This window comes from Notothenia coriiceps, unplaced genomic scaffold, assembly GCF_000735185.1.
Source record: "Notothenia coriiceps isolate Sejong01 unplaced genomic scaffold, NC01 NC01_scaffold00020577, whole genome shotgun sequence".
Classification (NCBI taxonomy): Eukaryota; Metazoa; Chordata; class Actinopteri; order Perciformes; family Nototheniidae; genus Notothenia; species Notothenia coriiceps.
In genome coordinates, this window is record NW_011353278.1 from 1 (window position 1) to 26118 (window position 26118).

Below are 26118 nucleotides of genomic sequence, written 5' to 3' on the forward strand. Positions count from 1 at the left end.
CCGTGTGGTTCTGGGATTTTTGCTCACCGTTCTTGTGATCCTTTTGACCCCACGGGGTGAGATTTTGCGTGGAGCCCCAGATCGAGGGAGATTATCAGTGGTCTTGTATGTCTTCCATTTTCTAATAATTGCTCCCACAGTTGATTTCTTCACACCAAGCTGCTTACTTATTGCAGATTCAGTCTTCCCAGCCTGGTGCAGGTCTACAATTTTGTTTCTGGTGTCCTTTGACAGCTCTTTGGTCTTGGCCATAGTGGAGTTTGGAGTGTGACTGTTTGAGGTTGTGGACAGGTGTCTTTTATACTGAAAACGAGTTCAAACAGGTGCCATTAATACAGTTAACAAGTGGAGGACAGAGGAGGCTCTTAAAGAAGAAGTTACAGGTCTGTGAGAGGCAGAAATCTTTTGTTTGTTTGTTGGTGACCAAATACTTATTTTCCACCATAATTTGCAAATAAATAAATAAAAAATCAGACAATGTGATTTTCTGGATTTTTTTTCTCATTTTGTCTCTCATAGTTGAGGTATACCTAGGATGAAAATTACAGGCCTCTCTCATCTTTTTAAGTGGAAGAACTTGCACAATTGGTGGCTGACTAAATACTTTTTTGCCCCACTGTATATGGGGTGAAGCCCAGGGACACAACGACTGGCTGACTGCAGTGGGGATTGAACCATGCCCCCCTGATCCGAAGATCAACGCACGATCAGCCACTTTGATCCTCCAAATATTTTCCTCTGCTGTATTAATAAAATTGCCATGTGTTTTCAAATGAAAATAAGGCACATATCAGCCCAGAGCATTATACAAAATATATATATTTTTTAAAAGGGACCTGTAAGGCTTAATACATGTTATATATAAAACTTTATATAATATCAATATTATAATAAACTTCAACCAAAGTCAATTTCAGGATTGGTGTTTGACATAGTTTATGTTCAATTTTAACTATTTTAGTCTTACTCAACCTTTTAAAATAATTTACTTTAATTTAGAAATGGTTTTTCTGAGAAAAGAAATTCTAAAAAATTGAAAAATATAAGTTTAATAGGACGATGTGGATCTATTTTCTCTCACCTTGTAAAAATCAAAGAATCTATAATACGGCTTTGGACTTCACTCACCAAAATACATTTTTTTTTTATGTTTTGCATTTGTACTATTTTGTAGTCAATTTGGACAAATATCTTTCGAAGTAAAAATATCCTTGCATATGGTGTGAATATGTATACCCTGCTCACTCAGTATTATTTTAGGTACAATTTATCATTTAAATGTAATGAAAAAGCCAACTCAATAGTGTGTTAAAAATAGACTTTAGGATATTGTAAAACATCTTATCTTCACACTTACTTTACACCCTTTATCCTCGGTGGTCATTTTGACCCCAGGAGTTTAAAGCTCAAGAAAATGATCATAATCAAAATTGTTACCAAAATGTATGTTTCAAGTACTTTAGGTTTCTTTGTTGACTATCTAAATATCCATTTAAATAAAACACGACCGCAACTCCCCCTCCACCCACAGCATTATACATCCATAATTCCTATTATGTGACCATTGTAAAATATATAAATCACCATAAAATCTCACTGATTGACGTAACATTTTAAAGGATGATATTTTTGCTGTTGTTAAAGGATCTATATTATTTCCAAGTACAATTTTGGCATTTAAGAAATGTACAGTATATTATCAAGGATAGTAACATGTATTGTGTTTGGGGTCAATCATATTTCCCTTCCAATGTCAGCATTCCAAAGGCATGCCGTTGCCTCCCTTTTTGATTTCTACACTCCTGCCAAAATGAACAAACCAATGTGGTCTTGTAAGTGGTTCCCACCCAACTCCTAACTGTCCCCATGCATGCACCTCACCTTTAAATTCATAATGTCCAGTATATTGTTTCATCAATCCTCTATTGATGGTGTTAAGAAGAACTCAATGCTGACTTCTGGTCTTAGACATGGCTGACAGCGTATCTTGTGGGGTCTGGAGACATTTTCCTTACATTAGCAGCACTAAACTTACCCTGTCTTTCAAGTGGGGAGCGGGACCAAGACAACTTTCCATTTTTGGAAAGTAATGTGTCTGCTTGTGTTTGAGAGACAACAGGAGCATCTGCACTGGGGTATTCAGGGTGGACTTTGAGAGAGGATTTCTCTGAAAGTAGCCTAAAAGTAGTTTTATAGTCTTTGCGCTAGTAGTCTAACTCTACCTAGTCCAAAATGATCAGTCTTCTTAAGAACTTAAAAGTATTTGTATTGCTCATCAGATATAGCAGAAAGACAGGCATTGTTGTACTATGGAGGGGACTTTGACAGTAAAAGTATTTCATAGTATTTGGGATAGTTGTTTAACTACAACTGATTCCAACTTCATCATTCTTATTAAAAACGTATGACCAAAAATAATGTTATCGCTCATCAAATATAGCAGAAGCTTGTCATGTTTGCACTGTGTAAAGGCAAAGAGTTAGAACCTTTATTTTTGAAGAGTAGGCCTACAGCGCAAGCATAGGGCAAACTAGCCAATCAGAAGCAAGGAGGCACTGGAGACTCACCCACCTGTGGAAACGAAACATTGAGTGGTATACTTAAACGAAAAACGAACCGTTTTTTTTTTTTTTTTTTAGAACTAAAAAAACCAACGGTTAAAACGTACCTTGGTCCAATTGAACCAAAAGATTTAACTTCAATGCACATATGGGAATTCAAATATGGAGGAGTCTGTGTTGATGTTGTTGTGAACAAACAAAAACCAAATGCTCTTGTTTCTATGTCTGCACTTTATTGAACATGTGAAAATAAGTACAAATGGTAGTAAGAGAACAAATTAACTCAAAGCAAATAAATTAAGTAATCCTTTCAATGATTTAGAACAAGAAGCAATGATTGGGAATCTGTGTAGTACGTCAAGTGAGTACATCTTTAAAAGCCATTCTGGCAAAGCAGGAAAAGTGTGAGGTTCTTTCACAAACAGTTTTGTTTTTGGAATGGAAACCTCTCTCACCACTCATGATGCACCCGTGTTGGTGCTCAGTGTTTAATTCCTTATCAGCACCCTAAAAGCTTTGTACACAACACTGACTCTTCCTGGAATTTATCAAGTTTTCAGAGGGCATACAGCAATCCCACAATGTAGAAAGAAGCCATTGTTTCAACACATTGTGGCTGAATACATACACACAGAACTGCTTGATTTGGTTAACCTTTTAATAACTAGATGATTGAAGCTTAATACAGACAGTCAGCAGTTGATCTACGTAGCATGAGATGTTCTTTATCATTTGAACCACACATGAAGTGTCACAGAAAGCACCCAACACTGAAGGCCATAATGAGCGAGAAAATACTACCTCATAGCCTACTCCACAAAGAAAATGCAGTATAACTCGTATTTATTGTGCATTTATGCAATATTTACATACTTAAAAGTTCCCTTTGCTGCTTGTCGGCAACATGTGCATTTCAAATTGCAATCATTTCAACCATCTGTTCTGTTCAGAAAGCGAAAAAATAAAAAATGTAATCAAAGAAAGCATTGCAAGGTTTTAATATGAGCGTATGGTGTCATCACAGAAAGCAAAGCCTAAGTGGTGCAACACGTAACTATTTTTAATGTTTTTGTTGCCTGGTAATATATACAACACCAGCTCACACAGAGGTCACAATGTTGAAATCATATTGGCTGCATGCAGGTTAAATCAAGGCAAAACACAGAGGAACAAGAATGTGAGACGAAGGGAAGAAGTTTCTAAAGACACATTGTTTTTGTATTTTACAATTCGAGAAGGGATACACATGTGCGATTTAAATGAACGTCCCAAAATGTCCTCTCTTTTACAGGGAGAGTAAATTGATAAATAGCAGGTCAATGAGTGTATTTAATGTGTGAGGAGAGTAGAGCGTGGGCAAGGGAATCTTCTTAGTAGGAGCGGATGGCAGGAGGGACGTGGGCACATTCCTGCTCATCCAGAGAGGTGTCGATGACAGGGCGGTACTCCAGGCTCACCTGGGAACACACAAAAACAAAAGGTCAATCAAACCATACCAACTCTATTGGCCTATTAATTGAATAATGGTTACTAGAAAAGCCCAACTTCCTGCTGTAAGCCCCACAACACTCACCTTTCCAGTCTTTACGTCGACTGTGGACATAGTGTGTTTCCTCCAGTGCTGTTCGAAGGGCTTCTTCACCTGGCCCGTCAGGGGCTTGGAGTAGTCATACTCATCGAGACGATCCTGGAATAAAGTCGAACACAAACAATGTCAGAGGAAAGACCGGAAGCAATACACAGGAATAATTTGCTAATGCAAAAACATAAAAAAGAACACTCGCAAGGAAAAAGGAAAAAAACAAAGAAACAATGAGAAAGAAACCCAGATTTAGTATAGCAAATCCCACCTTGAAGTCCTCCCTGGCGTGGGCTCCCCTGCTCTCCTTCCTCTGCTCGGCAGAGTTGATGGTCTGGACCCCATTCAGCATCAGGTTCTGCAGCTCCAAACTTTCCACCAGGTCTGTGTTCCACACGATGCCTGGAGGAGAGGAAAGAGAAGGAACTTCAGCACTTGCAGCATGAAAGAGACTCAAGGAGCTGTAAAAAGACAGAATCAAGCAGTAGGGCAGTACCTCTGTCAAAGGTCTTGATGTCAGCCAAGGTCTGGTAAACAGCATCCATCTTTTCGCATCCCTCCTTCAGAACGGAGCCGGTACGGAACACGGCAGCGTGGGCCTGCATAGTCTAAGGAAAAGCAGGAAGAGGCAGATTATTTATGCGTTTCTGAAGAAGTTTCTTTAGGAAACACATTTCAAATAATGTATCTAATGCACAATGTAAGGGATCTCATGTGTTTCTTTAGTGTTTACCTTCTGCATGTTGAGCCTGATCTCGGAGGTTCTCAGGCTTCCGTTGGCGTACCTCAGCTTGTCCAGGTTGGCCACAGACTCCTCTCCTGCACTGGGCGCCAGAGGGGACAGTTTCTCTCCTGAAGAGGAAACAACACACTAGAGTCAGCTATGAAGCAAGCAGGCGATTTGCACTGCAACACTAAATATAATCCTGTAGTAGTGGTGTTCATATATATCAAAACTGAAATTTAGTATTCGACTTAATTTTTCTAGAAACTAGAAAAATTCATCTGATTTCATAGACATATTCGCTCAGGGTCAAATGTGAAAAAATCTCAACAGATCTTAAAACTAGGTTATTTGAGTCATGTTGCAAAAACTCCATTCTGACCTTTGAGATTATTTAAAATCAGGCTCAGAGGAAACTAGACTTCAGCACCCCCTCTGTTTACAGGCTTCAGAAATTGTAGGCGGAAGACTTTGACCAATCACAGGTCATTTCAGAGAGAAGGCATTCTTATTGGCTGTTCTACATTTGCAGATGCACGTCCCTTCAGAAGGTGACAGATTAAACTGCTTAAACAACCCAGAAAAAGCAAGACAGACTTAGTAAAAAGAGAGTCTATAAGAAAGTATATAACGCAATAATACAATATCGAAAGTGTTTTAAAAAGACGAGAGAAATGTTCTGCGGTTATGTCAGGCCCACTACCTTGCAAAAATGTAAATGAAAAAAAATGACTAGTACTGGTTCAGGTTCTGGTGGGTGGGGCTCAGGAAAGAGTGTGTAGAGAGGAGAGCTGCAGTATAAGGGCTGTATTTGGAAATTCTACTGGTTTTTTACCTTTTCCAGAAAACTACCTTCCCTGGCTTTAAGAATCTCATTATTCTTATAGTAGGCACTAGCAGAGGGGGCTCACCTGGCTTGTTCTCCTCGGCGATGGTGAGGGCGCAGGCTCTTCCAAACACCACCAGATCCAGCAGAGAGTTAGCACCCAGCCGGTTGGCTCCATGGACACTGGCACACGCCGACTCGCCGCACGCATACAGGCCAGGAACCACCTTGTCGGATCCTTCAGTATAAGTGATCACCTGATGGGAAAAACAGTTAATAAGGTGGGTCACATTGTTGGTGTGTGTGTGTGGATGCAGGTGCTCGTGCACACATCACATACCTGTCCCTTGTAGTTGGTGGGGATTCCACCCATATTGTAATGGACGGTGGGCAGAACAGGGATGGGATCTTTAGTGACATCGACTCCAGCGAAGATCATGGCCGTCTCTGAGATACCAGGCAGCCGTGTGGCCAGCTGCTGGGGGGGCAGGTGGTTGAGCTGCAGATACACGTGGTCCTTCTCTGGACCAACACCCCTGAAGGAGCACACACAGGAGGAAGGAAATTATTTATGTGTACAAAGGTTTTGACATTTCTTGCATGCAGTTACATGACATACCAGTGTTCATTTTCCATACCTGCCCTCTCTGATCTCGATGGTCATGGAGCGGGACACCACATCTCTGGAGGCCAGGTCCTTGGCGTTGGGTGCGTAGCGTTCCATGAACCGCTCTCCCTCACTGTTGACCAGGATGCCTCCCTCTCCACGGCAACCCTCTGTAATCAGACAACCGGCTCCGTAGATCCCTGGAACGATTCACATGTTAAAAAGGACTCGCTGAAATTTGAGAAGGGTCAAATATTCTTGATGATATATTGATATTGGGGTTTACAAAAGGTGAACAAATCTGCAGTGGCTCAGCAGTTGGTGCCGACCTCCTACATGCCACATCATAAAGAGGCCTGGTGTCAGATTCCCAGCAGGAACAAAAATAAAGATGACCACTGGTCTTTTACTGACTAGGTTCGGTTATTGGAGACAGCCAGGCCTGAACAGAGCTATGGAACAGCCCAAAATTGGGGAGCCTCCACAGATGTAAGCATGACTTCCTCACCTAACCTAAAAGTATTCCAAGTGCAAGTGTAACAGATTGCCCATGAAGTAAATAGGATAAATACCCGTTATCTCTCCCAGACACAGGAAGTTGTTTAAGCATTGGTTGAAACAACATGGTTTGAATCTCTTCCATGATTAGTTTTTTGTAGAAATTCAAACTCAGAAACATAAAATGGCAACAACCGCACCACAGGACAAAAGACAATCAGGACAACTAGGCAGAGTCTTATCACACCTCTACAAAAAGACAACATATTGGACTTTGAACGTTTATTGAAACAACACTAGCTCAAGTTACTATCAAAAATATAGAAATATATTTTAAGCATGCCTTTAGCTGCTGTAGAGCATTAAAGAGACTGCTATATAAAATAAGATAAGGCTTTTCATAAATAAGATTGCGTTTTTGTTAGTAAGAATATTTTTTATTTCTCTCACCAGTAGGATGGAACTGTACGAACTCCAAATCCTGGCAGGGCAGGCCAGCTCTGGTCACCATTGCATTTCCATCACCGGTACTAGTGTGGGCAGATGTGCAGCTGAAATAGGTTCTTCCATAACCCCTGGAAGAGAAGATTCAACTCATTTTTAAAACTTGTCTATCTCAAGTTTACTGCCAAAGTTCAGAGAGTCGATATAAGACAAATGTCTAATTTGTTCCTGTTTTTGTGACAGTGAGTGTGATACCTATAGGGCTGTAACGTTATACGTATTCGTACAGAGATTATTCGGTACGGGCCCTTCGGTTCGGTACGAACGAATATAACGTTAAATGTAAAAAATTTAGAACGTGAACAACTTTTTGGAAGTAATCTCAGGTGCTGCGTCGCAGCATTGAGAGTAATTTGCTCACATTGGGTTCAAAGCGTCATAGAGCAACCAAGTCATTTCATTGGACGAGAGACATATTATGAGAGCTGGTCACAGGGATGCGTTCAAATGTAGTCAGTAATTTGAGGAACTGTCGAAATGGCGAACGCAGATAAAGTTGAGCTCGAAAATCCTCCAGCATCATTGAAGTCTCCGGGTTGGGAACATTTTGGTTTCGCAGTTATGTACAAGGATGACGGACAAAGACAGGTGGACCGAACCAAAGCTGTTTGTCGGCATTGTTCAACTAAAATTGGTTACGCAGCTGGCAATACATCAAACTTGCACACTCATTTGTAAAGGCATCACCCGAACGTGAATATCACCAGTACCAAAAGAAAAAAGACTGATGTGCAAACCCAACCCCCACTAGCACTTAAGCCTCCACCACTCGCAAAAAGTTCAGACCGAGCCAAAGCTATTACAAACGCCAAATATCCTTATGTTGCCATGTTAGCAAAGCGCTACCTGGCTGTATCTGCTACCTCTGTCCCCAGCGAGAGGGTGTTCTCCACAGTAGGAGACATTGTTAGTGCCAGCATCAGAAGTTAATTTTTCTTTAAAAAAAAAACATGAAAATACAATGACAAGCAAGTCATGTCAAACTGGCTGCTTAGGTACTAGTACAGTACAGTTCAAATACAGATTATTTCAGTTCATCGAAATGTTGCACCTTAATGTTTCTTTTATTATATTTTGTATTTATTTGAGTGAATACATTATTCACAGTTTAATTAATAATTTTTAAAAAAATATATATATATTTTATGTTTTGTGATCATTTTTTCTGCTGTACCGAAAACTTACCGAACCGTGACCTAAAAACCGAGGTACGTACCGAACTGAAATGTTTGTGAACCGTTACACCCCTAATACCTACCCAGTAGCAATGACAGTATTCTTGGCCCTGAAGCGGTGAATAGATCCGTCCTCCATGCAGAGAGCGATCACTCCTTTACACTCTCCATTTTCCATCAGCAGGTCCAGGGCAAAGTACTCTACAAAGTAACTGGTGTCGTAACGAAGAGACTGTACAGAAGGCGGATACATGAAATTAGGTTAAACTGTATTCCATGGTATTTTATGAAGGAACTGAGTGAAATAAAGGGGAGAAAACACGTGTGGGGACCTACCCGTCCGTAAAGTGTATGCAGCAGTGAGTGTCCTGTCCTGTCTGCTACACAGCAGCAGCGATGGGCCTGGCCTCCTTTTCCATACTTGAGACTCTGACCTCCAAAGGCCCTCTGGTAGATCTTGCCCTCTTCAGTACGGCTGAAGGGCATGCCAAAGTTCTCCAGCTGGAAAAGAGGCACAACAACTTGATGATATTTGCTGCGATGCATACAAAATTGATGGGATGCAAAAATAAAAGTGTTAATTAAACAAGGTAAAATAAAAAATTACATATCCACTATTGGGCATGCGTTTCTGCGTGTGTGCCTTCTTACCTCCACTACGGCTGCAGGAGCCTGCTCTGTCATGTAATGGATAGCATCCTGGTCGCCCAACCAATCAGATCCCTTCACTGTGTCGTAGAAATGCCACCTCCAGTCATCCTCCTCCATGTTTCCAAGAGCTGCATTAATCCCGCCCTGTAAACCAGTTTAATATTTACTTTACTAAAGATTAAGAACTTTTAATTGAGTGATTAAATCTACATGAGGCTTAGAATGTGCCAAACAACACTGTATTTGTGTGTTAGTTATATGTGTCTAATCATGCAAAATTATCTGAACTTGTACTCCGTAGGAAAACCTTCAAAATAATCTAAATCCTTAATGAACACATAACATACAGTATGTTCTCATACCTGTGCAGCAACAGTGTGAGACCTGGTGGGGAAGAGCTTGGTGATGCAGGCGGTGTTGAAGCCAGCCTCAGACAGGCCGAAGGCTGCCCTCAGCCCTGCTCCTCCAGCTCCTACCACCACAGCATCAAACTCATGATCAACTACTGGGTACTGAGTAGAAATCTGAAAACAATAAAAGCACAGAAGTTACCAAAAAACCTCCTATTAGAAGCAGTCAGCAAGCAGTGGAAATCTATATAGTCAAGCAAGTTATCAAGTTTAATATTGACACTAAATTATGCAGTGAACAAAATTAGTGCAATACTATCCGTTCTACTTATGTAAAGTACAATACACCACTATCATGCGTCAACACAAATAACCCTATATAATGCTGAAAAAATAGTAAATATGTGACTCACATCATCGGATACTTTGGCACTTGTCTTCTTGCCATAGATGGAGAAGTGAAAGTCTCTGGATCCCTGAACTGCAGCAGCAGGGACCTGGCAGAAAAGACAACAATTGATATCAGAGCATTAATATTTGTAATCATTTATAGCTTGGATTTTATAGTGCATTTGTACTTGATTTTTTCATTTGAGATTAACCATGCTATATGTGTAAGAATCATTAAGTCTGCAGTCGCTTTTAAATGTATTTGCATTGTATGCATAACATTTTGCTAGCTACTGTTAGCTTAAACAGTTTTTCACAAGGGCAACAGAGGTAACGTTAACTAACAGACTTGTTCAAATCCCTCTGTAATGTTGACATTTGACTCAAAATAAATCTCTATGTATATAACGAAACATAGATTTGGTATAGATATATAAACTTTTGTTAGACTAGCATAATAGCCATTTTCCTGGTGTCACATTGAAACAGCCTGAGCTACATAACACAGGTTACGCAAGTCGGAATCTGATGGTTACGAAAGCAGAAAGTGCAGCAAAATGTTTGCTTTTAGCGTAGAAAACACATAGTTAGATCACATAGGGTTATGTGAAGGACTAAGTAGACAGTTGCAAAAACTCACAGCTGTTGTTTTAGATAATATCCTCTTGGAGAGTAGACGGGAGGCAGCACGGACACTCGCCATGTTGTCAGTTGAAGGAACGATTCTGAGCCACGGTGGAGGATGAGATGTTCCATAGCAATGGACCAAACCATTCTGCGAAAACGGGGGAGTCGCTCATTTTTACTACCGACAGTTATAATTTAAACCCTACTTTAACCGTGATTTTACTTTTAAAACACCACCTAGAGAGTTACAATACATCTCGGTTAATTCAAACAGAGTTTACCCTTAAGACCTAAACTGATCTTTAATCAAGTAACTTCCTACGAAATACCCCCGGTCGGTATAGATGGACTGCTAACGAGTAAACTTGTGTAAGCAGGGTATGCAGGAACAAATGTATAAGTGACCTAGACTTATCATTCAAGGTGAGACACAGAACCAATATTTAACAGACGTGTGCCGACTTGTAGTCCGATTTACAAGACTATTATGTCCTGTAATGTGTTTGTATTAAATAATATAGCTAGCATGAACCTTCAAGCTTAGTCATGTCTGATTCGGTGAATGCTAACAAGCTAATTGAAGCTAGTAGGATATTACTGGAGTTTGGCTGTTTGATTAAAAGGGACACTGCTACTTCAGGGGCACCAGTTTGTGTTGCAAAATGTAAACATTCATTGTAATGCATATTCAGAGGAGTCTATGCTGTGTTGGTCTTCCTTCATGTGTGTATGTGTCTGTGACAGCAGCTTCCATGAACAACCTGAATGACCCCCCCAGGTGGAACATTGAGCCAGACCCCCGAGGAAGGGGGGCGGGGGCCAGTGATGGCCATCAATGGAACTACGCCCTGCTGGTCCCAATGCTGGGATTGGCTGCATTCCGTAAGTTACATCAGAGTGTGTCTGTGTTTAGGTTACAGGAATAGAAAAACAACATTACATGATGTAATGTAGAGATATTGAATGTGCTCATACAAAGCTGGTTGAGCTTTAGAAAACCCAAAATATCAAATGCCATTAGGTAGCAATTAAAATATATTCTCCTTCTTTGCCATGACTAATAATTACCAATCTGACTTGACAATATGACAAACAGAAATGGAGTATTCCTGCATATTATGACTTTAAATTGACACAAAGACATCTAGTTTACCAGAGACAATTTAATATCTCATCTATTAAAGCCAGTATGTTTTTTTGTTTGGGTTTGTTGTATACAGTCTTATTTCAAGATATATTAACTGTACTTACTTTCTCGAACCTAGCAAACTAGCACAAGCTTCAGATAATTCCATTGGTTGAGAAAAAGGTGCTTGAGTTTAAGATAGTTGCAATTTATCTTATTTATTTAAATCATTTCTCAACTTCCACTGTGCCGTTTAGGTTGGATCTGGACGAGGGAGTCTCAGAGGGAAATCCAGGAGGTCAAAGCTCAGTATAAAATAGACATTTCAACAATAAAAAGCGAAATGGAGATAAAGTACCGTGAGACACTTACAGATAGGCGAAGGGCAGCAGCTACACTCGAGCTGGAGCTGGAGAAGGAGAGGCAGAGGGTGAAAGGCTACAAACAGGCCATGGTCTCACAGAGCCATCAGCTGATGAAAGAACGGAAACAGCTACATGAGGTAACATCTATACATCTTGTCTTGCAGTGTATTTCCACTAGTGTGCTATTTCCTTATGGGCCTGCATTAAAAAGAAAACACTGTCTTCTTTCTTACAAGGAGCGTGAAGCCTTGGAGGAAGAAAAGCAGAGGCTGGTGAAGTCTGGCGCTGCAGGGGCGGTACTGCATCACGCCCTGGAGCGAGAAGACAACCGGTCCCAGCGAGCCAACGCCACTCTGGAGGAGCTGGAGTATCAGCTTCTGGAGCGCCAGAATGCTTACTGTTCCCTCATCCAACCTCGGGACCAGCGGCTGGAGATGGAGAAGAACATGCTGATCAAGGTCGTCAAAGACCCTGTCCTGGCAGAACTGGACCTAGAGTCTGATCTTAAGGATGTTTTTAAGAGAGATACGCACTGTGCTGACTTGCTAAACATGGACAAGAGGAAGAATGGCAGCCTCATGTGGGTTTACCTCAAGTACTGGCAGCTGCAGGTCACTGTGCAGAAACACAAGAGGGCTGAAGGAGCCATCTTAGGAGGGAAAATCCAGTCCCACACAAAGTGACGAACACGAGCTGGGGTTTTTCATTAGACTTTTAAGAATGTTCAGAGGAGTGGTGGATCAGGACTGAAAATGCATGTTTTTTTTGTTGTTATCTTCTTTACTTGTTAAGGCCCGGACACACCAATCTGACAACAAAGAACTGACACAGACGGACCCCGACTGTTGCGTCGCCTCTCGTCTCTGCGTTTTGGCCATGTGTCGCACTTGAACACACCGCAAAGACTTCAGCCGATGGCCAAGAAGCACGTGAGTGCGTGAGTGGCAATAACTCTCCTTACCAGCAGGTGGCGGTAGTGTGTATTCGTCATTCAAAAGAAGCAACAACCGGAAGACAGACTGCGTGATAACCGAGAGAAGAAGAACAGACTGCGTGTGCGTTCCATTTTCACTCTACAACGAGAAGCTCATGGGGCTCTCCCGAACCTGTGTCGAGAGCTGGAGTTAAATGAAATCTCAGATTTGCCTTCTTAATAGTTTGTTTGGGTCCCTAACTTCCGTTTCGCTTCTAATGCACTGATTCGCTAGCTGAACAACCAGTCAGAGTGATTTCTTTTGCCGACTACCTTTGGCCAACTGCCCGCCGATTCAAGGGTTTTCGGCCGAAAAGGCGTCGGTACGGTTGAAGAGTAGGGCGTGTCAACGCTCATCGTCGGCCTGACGCCCACCGACGCCGATAATCGGCCTGGGCTGAAGTCGAATAGTCCATTTAGCTAAGGAACCTTCCTAACGGAGTGAAATGACCCGGAAGTCCCTCAGTGGCAGCCATGATAAGTGCTGTTCGAATTCTCTAGATGACAGGAAAGGAGGTTTCAAACTTCCTCTATAACCTCCTTTAGCTTTGGAACCACTGGACCTCCCTCACCGAAAGGAGAGGAGAAAATGCTGCCCCACAATGCCTTGCAGCCGCAGCATTTTCCGTCACACAACAGTCGGCCGTTCACGGAAACAACCGATTATGACCGAGAAATTATATCATGAAAGTTATGGTGCTTATTATGCATTTTAAAACGTATGTGGTAAGTTGCCAAAGTGCTTTGTTTTGAACGTTCATCAGTATTATAATCAAAAAGAGAAATATGAACGTTAGTTTTTACTGAAATGATCAAATAAAGTCAACATTTCACATCTTTACTGAGCTGTGTGGGGTTTGTTCAACTTTTAAAAGATGCTTGAATGGTGATATACACAGTGATAGGTGTTAAAGACTAACGTGTATAATAAATACATTTGTATTTACTTTGACAAAGTAAATACAAATGTATTTATTATACACGTTAGTCTTTAACACCTATCACTGTGTATATCACCATTCAAGCATCTTTTAAAAGTTGAACAAACCCCNGGCTCTGTGTGTACGCCCTATACGCCATAGCCCCGCCTCTCCCCACCTCTCCCACTCACACCAACAACAACAGTGTTCCGAGTGTTTTGAGCCAGGTCCCGGTATCTCGCAGGACGGTGCACCCAGCAGGAGCCTCCAGCAGACCCCCCGCACGGTTCCCTCGTCCCTTGGAAGAGGCGGAGATGTGGGTGATTTTCATCTGCTGGTGGACTACTGGGGAGACTGTCCTGCTCGGGAGCCAGGCTCAGAGTTAGTGGCAGTGGGTGCCTGTACACCTGCCCTTTACAGCAGGAGCACACGCTCGCCTCAGGGAGGGAGAAAAAGAGAAACAGAGGCTGCCGTTACAGCCAGAGCCCCGCCTCTCCCCACCTCTGCTGCTCACCCAAATCTACAGCTCCTCTACCACAACCATCAGCAACAAGTGGACATGGAGAACTACATGAACTACATGTTGCTAAATCCACCGCGGAGAATAAACAGAAGGGCAACCATGGCAACCATGCCTGGGGGGTCTTATTCGCTGCTTTTGGTGTATTTTGTTGCGGAAGTACAGCGCCACTTACAGGCCCGGCATATGTACTACAGCGTCTCCAGCGGGTCGAGTGGTCTCATGTGGACGGACATGTTTCTTTTGCCTATTCCTTGTGGACGGAAGACTTTTTTGATATCGAATTCTGTTCGTTTTCGTTTTTGTCTTCGTGTAAACGGAGCCTAAGTCTAGGATGTGCATACTGAACATGTTGTTGTTGTGTAATTTTTTGGGTAATTCAAATTGACTTGTTTTTCTTTCTTGAAAAATGTTCTTCTATCTGTGTTTCTCAATAGCCGCTTTCACACCAAGCACTTTGCAGTACTTAGTTCCCGGTACTTAGTCCCCCCGAACTCTTTAGTCCCAGGAACTGTCCTGTAAATCGCGTTCCCTGAGGGAGGATTACGCAAATGAAGCCGCTGACGTCACTTCTTCTTCTTCTGCTTTGGGTTTACTGGCAGGCCGCAAACAAACTGCTGGGTAGCGTCTTCCGAGTAAATTGCCAGAAACGCCGACACGTCCTCATCACTCCACCGCTCCCATGTTTTCTTTTGTGTTGCCATAAGTTAGTCTCTCTCCGTTGGTGCGCTGGGCTAATGCTAATGCTAATAATGCATTGAAAGTACCACCTCTCTAGCAGGAACTATCTGGGGGTGAAAAGGTTCGTGCGAACTAGGTTCTAGTTCCAGATCTTTTTGGTGTGAAACCAAAATCCCAAGAACTATCGGCCTAGTTTCCTGGGAAAAGTACTCCGGTGTGAAAGCGCCTAATGCTTCACCTGTTCCTGGTTTGGATGCTGGTTGGATGGGAATTGTGAATTCTGCTTGTTTTTTTAAAATTTCAAATCAGCCCCGGTTCAACCAAGTGCAACTACTTAACTTGATGAGTGAGGCGGTAATGCCTTTTTCCACCTCTGTTCACCCATTACCACTACAGACCTGCCACTTGTCAGGCCACTTAGGTTCCAGAGTTGGCTTTCAACACAACGTTTCTTACGTTTGGGTCTTTAATCTTGGCAGATAAATCTTGACCTCCTTTGTGTGTTAGGGTCTTAGGTCGTGTGGGTCGGATGAGTTCCTGCGGGACTGTGGAGAAAACTATAGTGTGACGTTGTTTTTGGGGACTTTGCTCGTTCAACCAGAGACACCCCCCCCCCCACTGAGCTGGTAATCACCATCCACAATTGTTGGAGCGGTTCATATCATGGCTAGTCAATATTTTTCAGACTGTTACCCAGTCGTACAATTGTGATTTGTTCCAGGAATTGATTAATGCTCTGATCCAACTGTTTCATTGTCTGGAGTAGTAAAGGCTCACTGCGACATTGTCTGGTTGATTCATTATCATATGTACAGCAGCAGGGGGGTACTGACATATCATATTGTGCTATTTGTTTAGCAGGCATTGAGATTAAATGTTTGATTGAATCCCTGCAACCTAATGAGTGACACATGTTTCCAGTTGAATTCAAACTGGACAGTGTTTGTGGCTTCATAAATAACCATGCTTCATCTTCCTCTCCGCTGCTCACTGTATGTGGAAATGACTGTTGGACAACGGATGCTGTGATGAATGACTGCATTAGGAAAAAGCGTGATTTTTACAGTAAACGAGCGAGCGTAAGGAGCTCATATTTGAGCCACAAGCTTCACTAAATAATTTCTTATTTCCAGTCTTGTCTTTGTTTTATAGCCAGGCCTGTTATCTGGACCGGCCTCATTACAAAGCAGTCTGTGAAGAGAGGGCAAATACATAGTGACTGGCATTGTTCTGTGATTGGCATCTTGGTTTAAGCCAAGGCCGTGTTAATAAACGACATCGCCTTGTACCTCTTTGAAAGCTTCTGGACCACTGGCAAGGTTTCCGTTACAGGTCAGTGGACGCATTGTTCATCCTGCCTCTCAGACGCTCCTTCACATAATGCTAACCTTTTCAACCTGAACTACTGAACCCCAGCCAGCGCGCTGCACTGACTTCTCTTCATTTTAACCATAACTTGACCCGTCACTTAAAATCTGCACAGAGGGAAAGATTGCATTTCATTTTTTTATTTCATTATTCTTCTATAAATGTTATTATAATGGTATTAAATTCCCTTTTATTTATTTTTTCAACGCTCGGCTAATATTTATTAAAGCTGTAATTTGACAATAAGCCAAAACCCAAATATATTGAACTTACTATCATGTAGGAAAATCATTAGCATCAACTTCTTAAAATGTTGTCCAATACAAGCAAATGTTTGGCTGCTTTGCGAAAAAAATGACAAGCATTATTAATTATGAAAATAATTTCTGACATATCAATGTGTCTGTCAGACCTAATATATGGCCTTCTTGGTAAGATTGACTCATTTTGTGTAGAGGTTTCTAACTTCTTTTTGAATACGAAATGTAAAACTGTTAAAAAAACTGCCTCTGCTTAATATTCAGAAAATTGCATAGATGTGTGTTTACATTTATAAATTTGTCCCGTTATTTTACTGTACAATATTTAATTGTATTGATTCATTCTGCTTTGTATATCTTATAGTAAATACATGTATATAGACTCCTGCATTTACTTGGTCACTTACAACACTCTCTGCATTATTTAGCTTATTGTATTTATTTATTTTCCTGACATGTTTATAGTTTACTTTGTCTGCATTACTTGCACATTGGTCTGCAACATAACCTGCTAAAATCAGCTCATCTCCCTCTCCACTTAGGTTTACATAAAGGTGAGCTGGTGAATGCGCTCTTTTGGTGTAATTGAACCTGACCCACTTGCACAATTAACTGTAATAATATTTGCTCTGTGGTATTGGGTTTAGGATGGCCTGGCCCCAGCGGTGAGGCTGACCTTAGAGCAGCCAGCCCAGCCATCAATCACTGCCCTGGAGAGGCCTGGAGTGGTTTTGCTTTTGTGGGTTAGAAAAACGTTACCTATACAGCAAAGTAACCGTTGTTTTTTTATTTGGTGCTACTTTGACACCCAATCGGACTCCACATAGCATAATGCTTCACTTGACGTATGAAACCTCTATTTTCAGTGGTGGAATGTAACTAAGCACATTTACTCAAATACTGTACCTAGGTAAAACACATTTTAAGGGACTACAAGAAACCTTTTACCAAGTGCAACATTTATGTGAAAAACACATTAATGCATCAATAATTAATATATAATCATTTCAAATATAAGGTGCTTACATTTTGCATTATGAGTTATTTTATGAATAAATTCCCCTAAGGGAGTCGGGGGCCAGTCCATGTAAACATTTATAAAAAAAAAACACATACTTTTAAAAGACTTAAAATTGTCAAAACTCAAGAAATTGTGTTTCTCCAGGATGGTACAGTGGTGGTATGAATGTGGCTTTCTGTCAAACACCTTGATAGCTCTCTTTTACAGCTGTTCTATGGGTTTCAGGTTTGTGGCACAAGCAAATGACCAGTTTGTAAAACAGTATTCAATGTGGGATAGAGTCATACAGTGGAGGTATGACTTTGCACCATTGACAGTGAAGAAAGGTCTAATTTGTTTAAAATGTTGCAAGTTGAATTTAACGGTATTGGATACTTTCTTGATATGTTTCTTAAAAGTCAAGTTTGAGTCCATTATGACTGCAAGATACTTGAAGTGGGGGACTAGTTCTATTTCTGCTCCGTTTAATAACACATTGGATCCTTCGATGTTGACTGGTCGTTTACTGAACAACATGCATACTGTTTTTTTTTGCATTTAACTGTAAGCAAATGTTGTTCAGCCAGTGTTGAACCTTGCCCAATACATTAGATAGACAACATGAGATAATTTCAGTGTTTTTCCCATGTACAAAGATGACCGAATCATCGGCATACATTTGCACATTCAACTCAGGACATACATTAGGCAAGTCATTAATGTACAGAGAAAATAGTAATGGTCCAAGTATGGAACCTTGTGGAACCCCAACAGGGTTCAAAAGGTAGGGCGATTTGGCTCCGTTGACCAAAACACACTGTTTTCTGTTCGATAAGCAAGACTTGAGACAATGTATGGAAATGAGTTAGCTTTGTAAGGAGCACTTGGTGGTCAACTGTGTCAAAAGCCTTCCTGAGATCAAGGAAGACAGCACCTACATATGGGCTCGTCTCCAACATACATTTAACCTTTTCCACAAAGACACTGCTCAGTTGAGTGGTAAGCACGAAAACCAAACTGCATTGGGTGGAGTGGAGCAAAACCTTTGTCTAAATGTTTGGTGATTAGTTTTGACACCCATTTCTCAGCTACCTTAGAGACACAGGGGAGGATGCTGTGTCCTCCCCTGTAATCTGACATTATTGCCTTATCCCTAGATTTAAAGATCGGTGTCACCGTGGCCACCTTCCAGGATGATGGAACTTCCCTCGTGCTGATATATTGATTTATTAACATAGTAATTGGTTATATTAGACCATCGATATGTGTTTTTATAAAGTTGGTGTCTAAATCATGTGCATCCCTAGCCTTAGAACCTCTTAACCCTAAGATTATATTTTTTACCTCATCCTCTGTGATTTCCTCCAGGTCAAAAACGGGGTGTGTATCCACAATCAGGCTAGGTGAGACCTCAGATGGCGGGAAGAGCTTTGTAAAGTCCAAAACACTAGTTAAGAAATACTCATTGAGAGAGCTGGCCAACACTGCAGGGTCTTTTATCAGGGCATCTTTGATTTTTAATTCTAGAACATAATCCTGTTTGGTTTGTTTACCTAATAGTATATTTAAGGTTTGCCAAACTTTTTTACCGTTACCTTTCGCACCTTCAATTATATTGATGAAAAAGTTTGCTTTGGCCTGTCTTATTGTTTGTGTTACTTATTTGTGATTAATATAGGTTAGTAGCTGCTTGTTAGCTGAGCTCATATGCTATCATTATTAGTTTATATGTTGGGTTATAAGTAGCAACAAACTGCTGTAAAGAAAATTTATATTTCCTAAGTTATTTAGAAACATTGTTGGACCCACTGTTTCTCTCTTTCTCTCTCAGACCAACATCGAGCCATGTCCTGAGTGTGGCCACTTGAAGCAGAAACACATCCTGTGCAGCTTCTGTTACGCCAAGGTGTGCAGAGAGACGTCAAAGATTCGGAAGCAGATGAAGGCGATGGAAGGGGGGGCCCATGGGGCGCCGGCAGTGGAGACTGTCATCCTGTATGAGGGAGAAACACCAAGTGAGCTGGACAAAGACAAAAGGATTGTGGAGAGGCCCAGGAAGAGGCCTGCCTGGTTCAGCCTCTGAGATATTCATCCTGTTTGTGATACCAAAGCTGATTCTTGATGTAGTTATCTCTGTAAAGATACCGTACCTGATCATTGATTTGTGGGTTTAAGGCTCACACAGCTACATATTTGAATTTTTGGTTTAATTTAATTTGTTACTTTTTCAACTGTTTGTCATATTCTCAAATTGGATACATTTACTGTATGTTTGAATATTTGACAATACATTCTTTATTTGAAAAAAGAAATTATGTGATTCTTTGTTGCCTTAAATTCAAAAACTCAAATGAGACCATTCAATGTAAAGACTTACCATTGTGTTAGTCAAAAAATCTTACTTTATCCACTTTATGACACAGAAAAAACAATTAGGTTTGATAATTAAACCCGACGCTCCGACCACATCACTCCACTGGCTCCCCATCAAACACCGCATTGACTTTAAAATATTACTTTTCACTTTCAAAGCCCTCAACAACCTTGCCCCCCCCTACCTCTGTGACCTCATCCAACGACACAACCCCACCCGTCGCCTCAGGTCTGCTGAAGCTAACCTACTGCAGCCCATCAGGACAAAGCTCCGGACCTGGGGTGACAGGGCCTTCGCAGCAGCCTCCCCCACACTCTGGAACTCCCTCCCCAGCCACGTCAGATCCGCCAACACTCTCACATCATTCAAACAATCCCTCAAAACTCACCTTTTCACTCTTGCCTTCAACTCCTAATCAACTAACCCCTTGCCCTCATTCCTCCTAGCTTAGCACTTTCTACTTTTGTTGTTATTTTGTTTTACTTGCTTGTAAGCGCTTTGAGCACCAGGAAAAGCGCTTTATAAATGTAATTTATTATTATTATTATTAATATTAATATTATTATTATTATTAATATTATTATTATTATTATTATAATTGTGCTCCAAAGTCATTGGCACAATAAAGGGGGGTCAAGAGTATTAGTGTCTACCATAAGCTTTCATTAAGACTACAGCTTTTTAGCATCCTCTGAATAAACCCAATTTTAAAATAGCCACAAGCTTTTTATCAGTAACACAAATATGGTTATGAACCACTTGGAATCGGATGTCTTAAGATTTCAAACATTATGAAGTGATACATCATTCTTGGCTTCTTTGTGATGGAAACTAATTGCCACTTCTTCTGATCTTGAAGGGATGCATGTTTTTGTTTGTGAATGTGTGTTTGTGTTGCCACAGCAACATCTATTAGTCAGGATTCAGCATCAAACTGGAGTCATGTAATACTGGCTCTTGTGTTGCAGGGGGGGGGGACTGTTTTTGCTGGGATGAGTCCAGCATACCTTTCACTGCCTCAGTCACACCGTCAACCCCCTCTGATACAGTTTCACCCTCCAACTGATGGAAGTGGGGCTGCCAGCGTTCTCCTGAGAGGAACTAAAGTTATAGTATGTCAGTGGTGTCAAATTGAAAAGGATATTAGATATTAACATACACTGTATGTCAATAAAAGTTCAGATAGTTTGTAACCAAATTACTTACATTTCAGAATTAAGGTGTTTACCTGCCTCCCAAACATTCGGCACATCCTTCCATTACATCTGAAATATGAAGATAATGAAGCACTTCTGAACACAAAGAGAATGGAATAATGAGATCCCTTTACAAATCAAATGAGTGTCCCAACGAAACTTTTCTAAAACTCAGTCATAAAGTAGAATAATTTTGCCCAAGGAACTGATGTCTCTTTGGATTAATGAGCTGGATTAAGACCGTCAGCCAGTGATCTGATTTCCCTCAGCTGTTTCCTTCCTGCGACATTCGGTCTATGTGAGAGACATCTGAGGAGTTGGAGAATATTTTTGTTGACATGCTGGGATAAACCCTGGATTCATGTCATTTAAGCAGACTGGTTGTTTTGTACATCATGCACACTTTCATAGTCTGGAAGTAAACATAGAAGACTTTCTTTATATCAGCAGTCGTAGTCGTTGTAACTAAGTACATTAACTGAAATGCCGTACAAGTGAAATGTTGCCATAGATGATTTCAGTATTTCAATTTTTTGCTACTATATACTTGTACCCCATTTTTTTCTACATTTATATTTCAGCTTTTATTATCATGAAGATTTAAATTAAATCTAAAAAGCAGCACTAAATCAGTGCCAGGGTATGTTTACACTGTAGTTTTGCTACTTCTACTTAATTGTCTAAGTATATCTTTCATCACCGGGTTAACGATATAACGGTTAATGGAATAATTTCCATTAGTGAAATCATTGGCATTTCATTAGGTTGAGTCATGTTACAGAAAGAACTAGTGCTCATTTTCAAATGAAAACCAACCCTCAGGATGCCTGGAGTAAGGACATTCACTACAAAGTGATGCAGAGGAGTAAAAATAGAAACAAGGCTGAATATTTAAGACATTGCCAAACACACTCACACCTCAGACTGCTTGGTACAGACATTGACGACGACACATGATTTGATCGCTTTCTGTGTTTGTCTCCTTTGAGTTGTATGCGTGTCAAGTCAGACAGGAGTGAAAAAGGACACGAAAAAGGCTTTTTACACAGAAGTTAAATTCTCACTTTCAAAACAATCCCACAATGCACTGTGTGAGCAGAGGAGGCTGCTACCTGGTGAACTCCTACTGTGATCTTCAGGAGGAGAACCAGTGGAAGAAGGAGAGCTACGAAGCCTGCTGGGTGAGCCTCGTCCTGGAAACCAGACCACAATACAAGTAGGTTGTTTCCTAATAAAATTCAGCTTTTTTCTAATTTTGGTTATGTATGGATCACTGCCATACAGGTTGGGTGAAACTTTATTTTATTTTCTCTGTTATGTTTATGTAAACTCTGTTGAATATTTGTAGATCTATACAATCCTCAGTATTTGATAATAATCAGAATAAAGGGTAAAGGTACAGCAGCCCATGTTTGTTTCACTGTAAACACACCATATGGGCGAGCTTTTGACCTTAGTCCACGCTGATTCACTTACATAAGGCTGCTGCACCGCCTTGTTTGGTTTGAAACCTTTTTTCTGGTGGCTATTTGAACCCATATCCTTTGTGCTTCCTCTCATGTTCAACCTTTTTCAAAATTTAGGCAGAAAATACTTTGTTGATAATCATTAAAGATGGGCCAGACATTAAGCTGTCAGGATTGGAAGAGAGCAAGGCAGGTTTTTTAAAGTTGTTTTATATTTGTTTCCAATAATCATCAAATTATTACGAATTAAGTAAGTACATTTATTTTATTATGACCAAATCATGCCTTTTTGTACTTTTGTGTAAAAGATTAAGACTAGTATGCTGTCATCAATGGACACGTTTGAAAAACATAAATAGATGACATCATTGATTATTTTGTAGTTTGTTCCCTATATCCTAATTTCTGAAAGTTCGATATTGTAGAAAGGACGAACACTAAAGAGACAGGCACTAAAACTGAGCATTTAAAGCAGATCATTCATACAGGTACGGTATATCCAGACATACAGTGTGATGTGTTTTTTGACACAAAATAATGTCAAGATTTTCTAGTAAAAACAAAGTATGTACCCTTTAAATTATTTAAAAAACATAACCTATATCTCTTGTAGTGTTGTTAAAACTGTGACCAGCTTTAAAGTTTCAACTAAGCAAGAGAAGTGAAGAAGCAGTCTTCACCCTTGTCTACAAGTTATTTGAAAACGCTTGAAAGAGATATAATGATCACGTCGCTCTACTTTTGTGTATTACAGAGAGTTAATAAAAAGCATTTTTCTTAATGTGTTCCAGGCTGACTCTTTCAGAGACAGACAGCGTCCGTAGAGAGAGTTACAAGCAGCAGCAGGTGATCCACTTCCTGGTGGAGAGGAGCCCCAGCCGGACCCTGAGGCTGGGCAGCAGCAGAGACATGGCAGAGCACCAGCTCCCCTTATCCAATACCAGCAGCTCACTTCATACCACAACTAAACAAAAGCCGGTCATACAAGAGAAGGGAAATAATGAAGAGGACAAACAGGAAGTGACTGCCAATACTCAGGACGTCAGCAAGCCACTCAGAGAGAACTTCAGAGCCTCCAGCCTGATGTCCTCGCCGAGGGAAACCTCCAGCCGGGTGCAGAGGAGGGAGTGAAGAGAGGAGTCATTTAAAATTCAGAAAATATAACGTAGCCTTTGTTATTGTCGTTTACATACAGTACTGGTGTTGGTTAAACAAAATGTGCTTCTAAATGTAATCAGCTTAACTGTGACTTTCAGTGAAAAATGAAAGTGTTGATTAATTGTTTTCTCATTTTCTATGTTAAGTATAATTCAAACTCCAAAAAATAACACCTCTCGTAATGTTCTTGTGAGTAGTGTGGAGTGATTTAAAGAGAGATTTACTGGATTCTATTCTCCTAATTCGGTTGGCAAATTATTATATTTAAAACATACATTTTGGAACGAATTCTGAAACAGGTTTTCAACAATGATTGTAAATGTTTGTCATCGTCATTGATTCCCAACAAAACAAAGTAGCAAAACTTCTTGAAACAGTGTCTTGAATCTATATTTACTTAATAAACGGTCCTGTCAGTAGTTACAACCAAAACACTTAACCAATAGGTTCAATGTATTCCTGCTGGAAACTGGTTTAATGTATGCATCTTCATGAGATTTTATGTTGAATGATCATTCTTCAGGGAGCAAATCCAGTGGAAGCCCCCCCCCCCTGTGGTAAGTCAATAACATCATAAAGGAAGCCTCAGCGAACTGATATAGACTATGGTAAATGCAGTAGCACTTTTGAGAGTGTTAGAATATAACAACAGTCCGGAAATGAAGTCCTTAAACCTGGAATTTATTGATTTATTATGATTTAACAGAGTTCTAAGAGCCAGTACATTTGCATTTATGGCATCATATCCAGCACTTAATCACCAAGTTATGGTGCAAACAAAAAAAGAACATCATTGAGATGTTTGGCAACCTTATAGAAAAGCTACTGCTTAGTTAATCCATTCATCACAGGGGTGCAGTGTGAGGTAAAAGGGTGCTGTTTTACTATTTCTGTTGCAGTACCGTGGTAAGGTGTTGCAGTAATGAGCAAAACTTTGAGCTCTATCCCCTTATTTAGATTCACATGCACGTTCAGTCTCCCTGATAGTTAACCTAAAAGCTCCCACAAACCAGACAAAGTAAACAGATATACTATGCTTTTGGTTTTTGGCCATGAATCATAAACGTCAAACATATCGAGTGTAAAGAGAGATGTTCTTCATGGATAAAAAACAAATAAAGTCCCACAAATATCATGATAAATATCCCCGAATCAACAACACATTCTACGACTTTGCAGCAAAATAATGTTAGAAAAATATTTTCCATGTGTTAATGGTTCCCGTTTTCTGTTTAACACATTTGCTATTTATTTTCTTTTTCTTCCTGAAGACACTTGCAGCCAGCAACACATAGATATGCAATATCACATCGTGGAGTAATACAAGGGAATCCTAAATGCATACCTGAGGTGGACAAACTGACATTTTCCAGGTCTACAATGTATCCCTGTGAGCAGTAATTCATGGCACTCATAGAGTTAAATGGATACAATTGTTGTGATTAATTTTTGCTAAGTGGAAAAAAAATACATCTCTATGTACATATAATTAATTGTGCATCCAATATGGATATCATCTTATCGTGGATTTTTATCATTATAGGTCTGCACACAGTTAATTTAAAGCCAATGGGTCTTAATTGGGGCTTCTGAAATTATCATGTTTTAATTCCAGGTTGTGGAAATAATCCTTCCGTTTCATAGCTGGGATCAAGGAAGGACTCTAAAGGCACGGACACACCAGGGTTGCGGTCGGATAATCCAAAAATCAGCTCCTAACGTCTAACCCTATCATCTATTCCTTGACCTCTGAGTGAAACGTCACGGGGTTAAGGGATAGTGGATAGGAGAATTCAAAAGGACTTAGGAGAAGAGACTGCGGTACTTTAGAGAATCCGACTACACTTTCACTATCCGACGTGTTTATGATGCGCCAGCGGACGTCATAAATGTGCGTCTGCTGCTGTGGGGAAACTATGGAAACTACAGTTTTCTATACAACGGACTACAACATGGACGTATAATAAGAACGAGGGACTGTAAACTCATCTTGAGACTCTGCACCGTGCTCTGATGCTGTTGCTTTATGCTTTATGAACGTGGACAACAGAGAAACATATTCTTCATGACCAAAGTTGGAATTGAAATAAAAAAGGAAAGTGAAACTTATGCTCGTCACCCTCTCCCTCCGGTCCACACTAATACAAACTAGAGAATGCAATTCCTGAAGAAATTGCCAGTGGGAATGCTTTATGCTGAAAAGCTGATGCTGAATTGCT

The 26118-nt window shown here is 40.6% G+C and overlaps 3 protein-coding genes across 5 annotated transcripts; 2 read left to right on the plus strand and 1 right to left on the minus strand.

The window, feature by feature from the left end:
• Positions 1-2772: 2772 nt before the first annotated feature.
• Positions 2773-10606, minus strand: sdha (succinate dehydrogenase complex, subunit A, flavoprotein (Fp)). The gene is made up of 15 exons (XM_010779733.1): positions 10506-10606; positions 9889-9972; positions 9488-9649; positions 9126-9269; positions 8811-8975; positions 8558-8706; positions 7246-7370; positions 6329-6497; positions 6031-6226; positions 5776-5947; positions 4874-4992; positions 4637-4748; positions 4412-4542; positions 4135-4248; positions 2773-4018 (listed from the first exon to the last, which is right to left on the minus strand). Exons 1-15 carry the CDS (start codon positions 10566-10568, stop codon positions 3932-3934), a joined length of 1992 nt encoding a protein of 663 aa, XP_010778035.1. The 5' UTR covers positions 10569-10606; the 3' UTR covers positions 2773-3931.
• A 62-nt stretch (positions 10607-10668) lies between these two features.
• LOC104952822 (coiled-coil domain-containing protein 127) lies at positions 10669-12807 on the plus strand. 3 transcript variants are annotated; one of them, XM_010779736.1, is made up of 4 exons: positions 10669-10915; positions 11237-11374; positions 11876-12120; positions 12220-12807. In XM_010779736.1, the coding sequence occupies exons 2-4, from the start codon at positions 11245-11247 to the stop codon at positions 12664-12666; spliced, it is 822 nt and encodes a 273-aa protein (XP_010778038.1). In that variant the 5' UTR covers positions 10669-10915; positions 11237-11244; the 3' UTR covers positions 12667-12807. The 3 variants fall into 3 exon arrangements, with proteins under 3 accessions (XP_010778038.1, XP_010778037.1, XP_010778039.1); XM_010779735.1 differs by having other exon boundaries at positions 11240-11374; XM_010779737.1 differs by having other exon boundaries at positions 10670-10915; positions 11271-11374.
• Positions 12808-22150: 9343 nt separating this feature from the next.
• LOC104952823 (telethonin) lies at positions 22151-24357 on the plus strand. Its single transcript, XM_010779738.1, has 2 exons — positions 22151-22491; positions 23533-24357. The coding sequence occupies exons 1-2, from the start codon at positions 22358-22360 to the stop codon at positions 23870-23872; spliced, it is 474 nt and encodes a 157-aa protein (XP_010778040.1). The 5' UTR covers positions 22151-22357; the 3' UTR covers positions 23873-24357.
• The last annotated feature ends 1761 nt before the right edge of the window (positions 24358-26118 follow it).